The 12,537-nt window shown below is 39.1% G+C and overlaps 1 protein-coding gene across 1 annotated transcript in view; it reads right to left on the bottom strand.

Annotated features, from left to right (window-relative positions):
- The window catches only part of BTAF1 (B-TFIID TATA-box binding protein associated factor 1), a 114,587-nt gene that overhangs the window by 93,829 nt on the left and 8,221 nt on the right, over positions 1 to 12,537 (bottom strand). Inside the window, exon 2 of the mRNA XM_079793800.1 lies at positions 2,491 to 2,614. Coding sequence (XP_079649926.1) covers positions 2,491 to 2,614 — 124 coding nt within the window. The remainder of the gene's footprint in view (positions 1 to 2,490; positions 2,615 to 12,537) is intronic.

The raw sequence follows: 12,537 nt of genomic DNA, 5'->3' as shown, positions 1-12,537 counted from the left end.
ATTTTGAACCCCTACCTCACACCATACACAAAAATTAACTGAAATGGGCCATAAGTCTAAAAGTAAGAGCTAAAAACTATTACATTCTTAAAACATAGGGATAAATCTTTGTGACACTGGGTTAGGCAAGGGTTATTTAGATACGACCCTAAAAGTACAAGTGATTTTTTTATTTATGCACAAGGTGATGTTTAAAAAAAATTGGGACTTCATCAAAAGTAATAACTTTTGTGCTTCAAGGACATCATCAAGTAAGTGAAAAAACAACCAACAGACTGGAAGAACATATTTGCAAATCAAATACCTGATAATGGGCTTGTATACAAAGTATATAAAGAAGTCTTACAACTCAATAATAAAATAACAAATATCCCACTTTAAAAACAGGCAAAGGATCTGACTATTCTCCATAAAAGATAAACAAATAGCCAATAAACACATGAAAAGATGTTCAAGATTAGTCACCAGAAAAATGCATGAAAAGTACGAGATATTACTTTACACTCACTAGTATGTATATAATCAAAGTTAGTTAATAAGTTCTGGCAAGGATGTGGAGAAATCAGATCTATCGTACACTGTTGATGGAAATCTAAAACGGTGGAGCCAATTTGGAAAACAGTCTGGCAGTTCCTCAGGACCGAGCAATTTTACTCCAGGCATATATCCAAGGGAAATAAAAACATGCAACCACACAAAAACCTGCACATGGATTTTCATAGTAGCATTTTCATCATAGGCCGAAAAGTAGAAACAACCCAAATGTCCATCAACTGATGAATAGATAATAAGATATACCCATATGGTATATCCATATCTATACAATGGAATATTATTCAGCAATAAAAATGAATGAGGTAATGAGACATGCTATAATATGAAAGAACCATGAAAATATAAAATATTTTTTAAGTAAAAGAAACCACTCACAAAATGTCACACAACTATATAAAATGTTCAGAATAGGCAAATCTATAGACAGAATTTAATCAGTGGTTGCCTAGGACTGAGTATGAAAGAGGGAGTGATGAAGAATGACTGCTAATGGGAATGAGGCTTCTTTTGGGGGAGATAAAAATGTTTTAAAATTAGATTTCAGTGATGGTTGCACATATCTGTGAATATAATTTTAAAAATCATTGAACTGCATATTTTACATGGGTGAATTGTATTATATGTAAATTCTATTTCAATAGAGCTGTTTTAAAAACAAAACTGAAAGGCAACAAGAAAACACTGAAGGGAGAGAAAAGAGAGAGTAGGAGGTAAGAAGGTGCTCAAGATAAACTTGGCCTCTTTTGGAATTATTTGATGGCAGCCAGTATGCTGGGGTCTCAGTTACGAAGACCAGAACTCACTTGGGAGGCTGGAAACTTTTTCTCAGTTCAGCATAGATTAGTCTTGTTCATTGTTTCCAGTTTCAGCTCATTCAGTCCTCTCTTCCCTTGGGATGAGAAGTGGGTATGCTTCCCTATCCCTCCACCTTACACATGAGTATAATATTGCCTAATATACATCCTTCTCCATTCTGAGAACATGGTACCTGTAGATGTCTAATCACTGTCTCTCCATCTACATCTTGGTTAGAAACAGTAGTATCTAAGCAGGGAATACATTGGAAAGAGAGTCACTGTTAACCCTTCTGGCGGGAACCACATAGTACAGATTTATATATTTCAACAAGGGGCTTAGAACTCCTACTCATAAGAATCAGGGAGGAACAAATGAAAATGAAAAAAAGGGGTAAGATCAGTGGGAAGAGAGGTATCACGGGGCTTCGAATGTCTGGGCTATCATATTGCCGCCCCCCCCACCCCCACCCTGCAACCTATTCCCTATTCTCCCCTCCCCCAAAGCACTCTTATTTTTACTCTGCATGCCAGAGAATTAAACATATGGAATTTGCTGCTTGCTATCATACAGACATACTTCCACAAGCCCAGAGTTCAGTGAAAGTACAGTCATTGCTTGAGGAAAGAACTTAGGCTAGCATTATGAAAAGTGACCCAACAAAGCAGAAAGCCTCCACTTACTAAGAATATAATGACAACTAGGTTCTCATATATTTTAATCATGCCCATGAGTACTCGTCCATTTTAAGACTGCCAACTGTGATATAATTATTAGCCATTAAAAACAAGTTAGACCACCAACAAACTAGATTAACAACTTAGTTCATTACCAAATTGGGTCAGATTCAAATTTGTGCCACAGGTAAAAGATTTTATGTTATCACATCCCTTAATTAAACTTGATGCAAAAAAACAACACACAAACAAAAATATTTTAAATCTTGCAACAAACAAAATAAATACATTATAAATAGCAAAAATCTAAAAATATTTGGAAAAATGTTAAGATATTTAATGGAATTTGAACACTATAAGCTGTCACTAAAATAAAATAAGACAATTTCTGTCTTTACTTTCGTTATCTATGGACAAATTTTCACAATTGTATTATAATTTTTTTTTAAAAAAGCGTTCTTACTTTAGATAAGAGATTATGTAGTTCATGGGGATGAAGCTTTACCACTTCTCCAAGTTGCTGTGCAGCAGCTTTTCTTGTAACTGGAGTAGTGCCAGTATCCAGTAAGATAAAAAGACGGTCAAGCCTAAAATGCCAAAAATACAATGGTTATTCTGAAATGTGTTTTCTCATATGTATGAGTTAATAAATGTACTGAGCATCTGTGAACAAAGTCCTATGCTAAGACTGCAGGGGAATCTCTACTCTCAAGCAACTTGCTATGGCAAGGCAAATATACAAATAAGTAGAATATAGAATACAGTAAGATACATGTCAGAAAAAACATACAAAGTATTTTAAAGAGTGGGGACAGAGAAAACAAATATTATATCCCCAACTGTGTAATACTGAAAAGGCTTCGTAAAAGAATTGGTATATGAGGAGGACCATAATGGTAGAAAATAAGATTTCAATACTGGTGGAGATGAGGTGGTAAAAGGGAAGGGGGAGAGACACCTGGAAGAAATACCACCACCAAGGCAATAAGAAAAGGAAGACTATATTTAGAGAAGTGACTAATAGCTTGACTGTAAAATAACAGTGGGAGACAGAAGCAGCTAGAGCTCTAATGTGGAGATCTTTGAATGTGTAGTTCAACCATGAAGGTGTTGAATTAAGAAAGTGATGAGACTGGAGCTATGTTTTAGAACGTTTACTCTGGCAGCAGTTTGAAGCATGAAATAAAATGGAAAGAACCTTTTAGATAATTTAAGGCTAAAAGTGAAGACCTGAACTATAATCATGGCAAGACTAAAAAGAGGTTGAGAGAAATGCTGAAGTAAATCACACATGGTATAGTAATTAAGTGAAATAAATGTTAAGGAAATAAAAAGATTCTGAGACTCTGAATCTTAGAAAATGAAGATGTTGTTACAAGAAATGGGAAGAACTAGTAAGGAAATATTACAAGATGACAAGTTTACCTTGGCCGGTCGGCTCAATTGTTGGAGCATCATCCTGTGCACCCAAAAAAAAAAGGTGATGGGTTCAATTCCCTGTCCCAGCATATACCTAGGTTATGTGTGCATAGGAGGCAACCTACTGATGTTTCTCCCTTCCTTGGCCGCCCCATTCCACCTTCCTCTCTCTTTAAAAATCAAACAAACATATCCTTGGACTAGATCCAGAGACATGGAAGCATGGAACAGAGTGTGGAATCTTGGAGGGAAGGTGGGGCAGAGGAGGTGAGGGGAGGTAATCAATCAAAGACCTTGTATGCATATATGCATACACCCATGGACACAGACAGTGGGGTGGTGAAGGCGGGGGGGTGGGGGGTGGTCAATGGGGGAAAAAAGGGGATATATGTAATACTTTCAACAATAAAGATTTTTTAACAAGTTAAATATATTAGATATAAAATAATTAAAAAATAAAGTGTAGAGAGGCTCATATTTTACTTCTGGGATTATTTTTCTTTTATAGACAGCTAAAAAGTTACAAAACAAAGTTCTGAAAATCTTTTATAAGATAAACCTCTAAGGGGGGCAAATGAAATGGGCAGGGATTTTCTTTTTTCTGCTAGTATTTCAAACTAGCCAGTCACTAATAAGTACAAAATCATTATAACTGGTAAGAAATATATAACTAAAATAGGTCTTTTTCTGTCAAGAAGTCTAGGGGTACTATGAAAACTTTTCAACTGCTTCAGAACAACACTAAGAGGCAAGGTTCAAATTTTATAGTTAAGGATATGTAAGAAGGACAGATATCAAGAAAAATATTTGAGGCAATTTAAGCCGTAACATAAAGAAAAAAAGAGTAATACAGCACAGTTTTTGTTCCCTATATAGTGAATGGCACACTGAATGATCATAAAGAAATTTTTATAGGACATGCAAAAATTAACTTACTTTATACAGAATGTCCCATCTTATTCACTCAATGCTATCTATATACTTGTCTTTACCCATTTATTTATCAGTTTTTACTACAGGATTTGGTGAAGAGTGACTCAGGGAGATAGTGGGACAAAAGAAAAGGAAAAATTTTTTTCTGACAGTGGTGTTCTTAAAAAGTTCTAAAACTAAGTCAAACCCCAAACCCCATCCCCAGAAAGTGATTTCCCACATACATCCCATACATAACTCTCAGAATCCTTTATTTTCATCTTTAAAAGTGATTACAATGTTAAAGTTTATAAGAACCCTCTCTGAACCAACAAATAATCTGCACATTGCCATGACAATATGATTTTTGAATGTCTATGCTCATTGGAAAGAAATTTGTGAAAATTTAAACATCTACAAACAACTTCCTATAAGTATCTAGACAAATATTCATTTATTGTTTTTGTTTTTAAATATATTTTTTATTTCAGAGAGGGAGATAGAAAGAAACATCAATGATGAGAGCGAACCATTGATTGGCTGCCTCCTGCACGCTCCCTACTGGGGGATCGAGCCTGCAACCCGGGCATGTGCCCTTGACCGGAATCTAACCCGGGACCCTCCAGTCCGCAGACCAACACTCTATTCCACTAAGCCAAACTGGCTAGGGCAGACAAATATTCATTTAATATTCATTTGCCTGCTATATTCTATGGCAGGCAAAATTACCAAAAGTTAAATGTTTTACTATAAAAAATACATTAGTCTTTGATCAAATTTTGCTACAATGGACTTATAATTGTACTAGAGGGCCCAGTGCACAGATTTGTGCACCAGTGGGGTCCCTTAGCCTGGCCTGCGCCCTTGCGCAATCCGGGACACTTCGGGGGATGTTGGACTGCCAATTTTGGCCCGATCCCCACAGGCCAGGTCGAGGGACCCCACCGGTACACAAATCTGTGCACTGGGCCAGTTTTGGCCCAATCCCCAGAGGCCAGGCCGAGGAACTCCACCGGTGCATGCCTCTAGTATGCACATAAGTTCTTTGGTTAATCTCTTCCCACCCTCCCTCCTCTCCTCTGAGATTCATCAATCTGTTCCATGTTTCCATGCCCCTGCATTGAGCATCTGCCTCCTGGTGGTTGTGTACGTCATAGCCACTGGTTGAAGTTGCTTAGGCTTTTATATATAGACTAGAGGCCCGGTGCACGAAATTCGTGCACTTGTGTGGGGTCCCTCAGCCTAGCCTGTGCCCTCTCACAGTCCAGGAGCCCTGGGGTTCCTGGTATGCATGGTAGTCATGAGTACTGGCTTTAAGGAATGTACCCAGTGCCTGGGGTACTTAGCATTGCCACGGAGGCAGGTGAAGCTCCCACCATTGTCGCTGTGTTCGCCAGCTGTGAGCCTGGCTTCTGGCTGAGCAGTGTTCCCCCTGTGGGAGTGCACTGACCACCAGGGGGCAGCTCCTGCATTGAGTGTCTGCCCCCTGGTGGTCAGCATGCATCATAGTGACCGGTCATTCCACCATTCGGTCATTTGCATATTAGCCTTTTATTATGTAGGATTGCTGCATGTACTCATGTATTCTTTATAACAATTATCTAGAGGCCCAGTGCACGAATTCATGCACCAGTGGGGTCCCTTGGCCTGGCCTGCAGGATCAGGCCGAAACCAGCTCTCCAACATCCCCTGAGGGGAACCAGATTGCAAGAGGGCACAGGCCAGGCCGAGGGACCCCACCAGTGCCCAATCGGGGCCAGGGAGGGATGCAAGAGGTTGGCCAGCCGATGAGGGACCGCGGGAGGGCTCCAGGGCGTGTCCGGCCCATCTTGTTCAGTCCTGATCAGCAGGACACCAGCAGCAAGCTAACCTACCAGTCAAAGCGTCTGCCCCCTGGTTGTCAGTGCATGTCATAGCGAGCGGTTGAGCGGCCTTAGCATATCATTAGCATATTACACTTTGATTGGTTAAACAGACAACTGGACACTTAGCATATTAGGCTTTTATTATATAGGCTGTTTCTTCAATATGTGTACAGTTCACAAAGATTTAGCACTTTCCCATAGGAAACAGTGATAAAATGAAAAACAAGACTGGAAATTAGAGAAGCTTTAAAGGTCCTACTTCTGTCACTTATTAGAGGACTTAAGGAAGCTAACTTTGCTTAACCTCTTATTTTGGAGGTAAAACTAGATATTTTAGCTGTATTTTACAGCATCACATCTTTGCAATATTTTTGTATTTTTTCTTATATAATGTTTTTCATATCTTTGACACCTGATGTCAAGTTCCTTAGACATCTGCAAAGATTTTAACTACTTCATAATTCCTTTTCCATATGGAGTTTGTGACTAAAAGCAAAGCTGGCCACAAAATGAACATTCTAAGGAAGTGGCAATACTAACCTGTTTATAAATCCATGTGTAAAAAGTTGAAAGAAAATTCAGTTTTCAAAATTTTCCCCAATCATTTCCACATTCTTCAAACCCCAATTACCATTCCCTATTCCTTAAAAAGGAGCAGATGCCCTGCCGGTGATGCTCAGTGGTTGAAGATCAATCTATGAACCAGGAGATCATGCCTGGGTTGCGGGCTCAATCCCCAAAAGGGGGCGTGCAGAAGGCAGCCAATCGATGATTCTCTCTCATCATTGATGTTTCTATCTCTCTTCGCCTCTTCCTTCCTCTCTGAAATCATTTTTTTTAAAAAAGGACTACTTCACTGCATAGACAGATCTCCAGGATATGGAACACAAATGATCTCAAGTTCTCTTTTAACTACCTCTAAAGATTGGTCTTTACACTTATCCTCTCTATTAGTATCTTGAACCAATGCTTAAAAAGGACCTCTTTTATTTCCTCCTCATACAATTTAATTTTTACCAGTCACGTTTCTACTCCTTCTCTACTACTGAAATAGCACACCTGAAAGTCACCAATGAACTTGCAATATTCAAATCCAATTTTTTTATAAATCCAATTTTCTTGACTATTCTATGACATCTAACATCAGCAAATACTCCTTAAATACTTTCCTTTCTAAATTTTCATATTTTATTACCCTGTTCTTCTTTGAACTCCATTCTTTCCTCGGTTTCCCTATTCTTAACACATTTAATATGAACATTCTCCCAGATTCCATCCTTGGCTGCTCATCTCTCACCAGTTTCTCCCTTAGGAAACTTATTATTTGTTAAGACTATAACACAGTACAAATAGTCCCTAACTCAGGCCCATCTGGAAGCTCTAGTGCAGGCGTCCTCAAACTACAGCCTGCGGGCCACATGCGGGTATTTTTGCCGTTTTGTTTTTTTACTTCAAAATAAGATATGTGTAGTGTGCATAGGAATTTGTTCATAGTTTTTTTTAAACTATAGTCCGGCCCTCCAACGGTCTGAGGGACAGTGAACTGGCCCCCTGTTTAAAGTTTGAGGACCCCTGCTCTAGTGCCACACTTTCAACTGCCTGGTAAGCATAATCCCATACTGATGTGATATTATTTGCCAGATTTACTTCCTAAAGCAACCTTTGGTCAAATCACTACCTTATTCTAAACGTTTTAATGCCTATTAGATAGCAATCAAAAACAAAAAAGTCTCTCCCAAACATGGACCTTTTTGGTGTTCATAACTTTGTCTATACTGTTTCTTCCACTTAGAATGCCTTTTCTTGTTTCAATTCTTCAACTAGCTCCCATCCATCAAGATTTAAGGTTGTGCCGAAACCGGTTTGGCTCAGTGGATAGAGCGTCGGCCTGCTGACTCAAGGGTCCCAGGTTCGATTCCGGTCAAGGCATGTACCTTGGTTGCGGGCACATCCCCAGTAGGGGGTGTGCAAGAGGCAGCTGATCGATGTTCCTCTCTCATCGATGTTTCTGGCTCTCTATCCCTCTCTCTTCCTCTCTGTAAAAAATCAATAAAATATATTTAAAAAAAGATTTAAGGTTGTGCCCTAGCTCATTTGACTCAGTGAATAGAGCATCCGCCTGCAGACTGAAGGGTCCCAGGTTCGATTCCAGTCAAGGGCATATGCCCAGGTTGTGGGCTCAATCCCCAGTAGGGGGCGTGCAGAAGGCAGCCGATCAATGATTCTCTCTCATCATTGATGTTTCTCACTCTCTCTCCCTCTCCCTTCCTCTCTGAAATCACTAAAAAATATATTTTTTTTAAAAAAAAGATTTAAAGTTGTTTACCCTTTTGAAACCATTTCAAACTACTAAACCATAGAGATTACTTCCTCTTCTGAAATCCACATGAATTCTCATCTTAAATGGCCATTTTGGTATTTATTATGCTTTGCTTTGTGGCATCTCTTACATTGAGTTGTCACATTATGCTCATTAGGCTTCACCTCCTTTGATGATTCTTTTTACCCTCCTCCCCCACAATACTTTGCACAGTGTCTTTGCACAGTATTTAAATATAGTTGAGTAGTTGGTGTTTACAGTAATTAAAATTATAAAGAAAAGTTCAAATTTCTTGGGAACAAATTTAGGCACCATTTTTAAGCAAAAAAAGAGTATGCTCGTCAAAACCGGTTTGGCTCAGTGGATAGAGTGTCAGTCTGGGGACTGAGGGGTCCCAGGTTCGATTCCGGTCAAGGGCATGTACATTGGTTGCAGGCACATCCCCAGTGAGGGGTGTGCAGGAGGCAGCTGGTCGATGTTTCTCTCTCATCAATGTTTCTGGCTCTCTGTCCCTCTCCCTTCTTCTCTTGTAAAAAAATCAATAAAATAAATTAAAAAAAAAAAAGAGTATGCTATATTAAATTTTTTTGCTTCCTTTGAGGAAAAACCTTAATTTACAACAGATGTATTACATAAAAACAAGTTATAAAAATAACAGAACTGATGGTAAGATAATATTTCAGTTAATGTAGAGATTAGCATAACAGTACTTCAGCATTCTGAACATCAAGGCAGTTATGTCTACTCCAAACAGCAAGTTGAAAGAGACCATGCAGTAGGCACTATATTCCTTCAGTAATTTCCACCCTTCCTAAACTTTCCTTTAGTCCTCTGCTACCTAGCTTCATCAGAACCACAAGCTGCCCAAAGACCAACTCCTCTCTAACTTAATGCTGCTCTGTCTCAGCCACAGTTACTCCTGCCTCTCCTTTCTGCAAAGCCTTTTATCCCAATGCCATGTCATGTCACCTGTGCTCCTCCACTAGCCAACTGCCCTGAGAGTAGCAGATCAGCTCACTCTCTCATCCAGTTCCAGGACTGTTTATTCTCACATATTTTACCTGTGGTAAATAAACATGTCTCCCAGAACAGAGGAATGAAGACACAAGATGCTTCCTTGGACCTCTTGACTAACTTTTGGAGTTCTCCATTCCTCTCTCCAGGACAGCAGATTAGACACCACATAAAAGGCAGAACAAAGAGATGCAGACCACGATCTGACAAGAGGGCAGTCTGATCTGTTACCCCACGGTAGACAGCTATAAGGCAAGCAGGGTAAGCATCAGAGCCAGGCCACAATGGAAAAGGCTGGTATAGTGAACTGATGGGAAAGGGACAAGGGCTTGAGACAGGGTCAGTATTATGTTGGAAGGCAGACAGGGCCCCTGGTGAGGGAGAGGTCCTGAGTGAAGCTAGGTGGTCAGAAGAAAAAGGAAGTTAAAAGAAGGGCTGATTGAGGGAACACAGTACTTACCACAATACTTCTTTCAGCTAAACCTTCTCTTGCAGACAGCTAGTAGGAAAAAATGCCATTATTCATTCTCTGAAGACAGACAGATGGAGAAGAAAGAGGCAACAGATGTCAACTGAATAAAAGGTACCAAAGAAGATAGAAGAATAATTTAAATAAAACCTAAGGTAATTATATTTGACAATGTCCACTACTTAGAAATCTACTGATAAGGAATCTAGCCCGTTTTGAATTTAGATTTTAATTCAGAGAGATAACTACACAAGACATGATTCATGTTTTGTTTAGCAACGTGTGATTTCAGGCAACTGTTCTAAAAAACTACATAGGAAAAGGAAAGAGTACTAGAAGTTTGTAGAGGTTATACCGGCAGCTGCAATCTAATCCCTCTTCTTTTCAGCTCTCTGCATTATGATACTTCGTAAAGACATAAAAAGAAACTGAAAGAAGTCATACAGGGCGGGCTAAAATAGGTTTACTGATGCAATTCAAATAAATAATACAATAATTAATAAATAATACAAGAATAAACTGTGTTTTGCATACTCACAACTGTAAACCACTTTTGTCCACTCCTATATATTATTACTATGCCCTAGATTACTACTCCATCATTAATAAACAAGTATATGTTGCATTTCCACTCCTAAGCCAGTTGAAGATGAAAGAAAAAAGGTATAAAATATAACTTCCTTAATCTACTTCCAATCTCAATATTCTCAGAATAAACTTAATCTCTAAAAAATTGTGGAAGGTCAACCAACAGAATACCTCACAAGAATGGCTTTGTAACCTTAACTAAAAGAGAACGATCAGTCAATTGTGTCCATTTTGTTAGATATTTTTTACATTTAGCAAAAAATTACATTAAAATTTAAAACAAATTATTTAAATTTTCACTTTTCTGTGTTATAATGGGAATAAGGTAAGAAAATAAATATCTAACATGAACACTGTCCTAAGTCCCACATATTAGCATTAAGAAAGTTACAGTCAAAAGAAAAAAATTTCCAAGAAATTCTCTAGACTGGTGTTTTAAAGTGCAAATCTTCTAATTCAAACTATGGGTAATTTGAAACTATGCTAATGTTATGTTCTTTAAATAAGGATGTAGATTAATTTAAGATACCACGTAGAACACAAGGGTGAATATGAAAATGTGAAACCACACCAAAGCCAGGGGCACAGCCAGGTGCATGCTAGATAAACTGTATTTCCCCCACAACCACACTAGAACCGTGGTTGGCAAACTGCGGCTCAGAAGCCGTATGTGGATCTTTGGCCCCTTGAGTGTGGCTCTTCCACAAAATACCACGGCCTGGGCGAGTCTATTTTGAAGAAGTGGCGTTAGAAGAAGTTTAAGTTTAAAAAATTTGGTCTCAAAAGAAATTTCAATCGTTGTGCTGTTGATAATTGGCTCTGTTGACTAATGAGTTTGCCAACCACTGCACTAGGACATAAATTCCCTGGGAATGGGGACTCCATTTTTGTTCTCTGTTTTATCTCCAGTACCTAGAACCTAGAAAATGTTCTGCAAATACTTGTTAAATGAATGCTTAAGTATATGTATACACTGGTGTGGCTCAGTTGGTGTCATCCTGGGCACCAAGAGGCCTCCAGTTGGATTCCAGGTCAGGGCATGTGCATAAGTTTCAGGCTCAATCCAGGGTAGGGGGTGTGCAGTAGATAGTGGATTGATTTTTTGCCCTCCTATCTATGTTTTTCTTCTCTCCCTTCCTCTCTCTAAAAATTAATAGCGATATATTTCTTTTTAAATACAACCAAGTTATGTTATCTCCTTCAGGACACTTTTTCCTAATCTCTATCCCTAACTAATAGCCTACTGCCTTTTGTATGATTTTATCTTTTTTGTTTGTTTTATAAACTTTTTAAAAAATATTTTTATTGATTTCAGATTGGAAGGTAGAGGGAGAGCAATAGAAACATCAATAATGAATGAGCATCACTGATTGGCTGCTTCCTGCATGTCCCCCACTGGAGACTGAGCCTGCAACCCGGGCAGAGCCTGCAACCCGGGCATGTGCCCCTGACCAGAATCGAACCCGGGACCCTTTACACTCTTATCAACTGAGCCAAACTGGCTAGGGCTGTATGATTTTTTCTTAAAGATAAAATATAGGTTCTTTAGCAGAACTACCTGTGGTTTTAAAACTTAATACAAAATTATACACTTTCCCCTTGAATATCAAAATTTGTAGATGCTCAAGTCCCTTATATAAAACTAGAGGCCCAGTGCATGAAATTCGTGCACGGGTAGGGTCCCTAGGCCTGGCCGGTGATCAGGGCCAATCGGGGCCTTCTGGCTGCCAGCCGGGGCCTTCCTTCCCTGGCTGCCTTCCTTCATTCCACACCACCCCCTGGTGGTCAGCACACATCATAGCAAGCGCTCGAACTCCGGGTCTTCTGGTTGAACTCCTGAGGGGACACTTTGCATATTAGCCTTTTATATATATAGATAGAAGATAGAAGATGGCATAGTATTTGCACATAACCTACATACAT

The sequence above is a fragment of the Cnephaeus nilssonii genome (assembly GCF_951640355.1).
Source record: "Cnephaeus nilssonii genome assembly, chromosome: 16".
Taxonomy (NCBI): domain Eukaryota; kingdom Metazoa; phylum Chordata; class Mammalia; order Chiroptera; family Vespertilionidae; genus Cnephaeus; species Cnephaeus nilssonii.
This window is presented reverse-complemented; position numbering and strand designations above follow the sequence as displayed.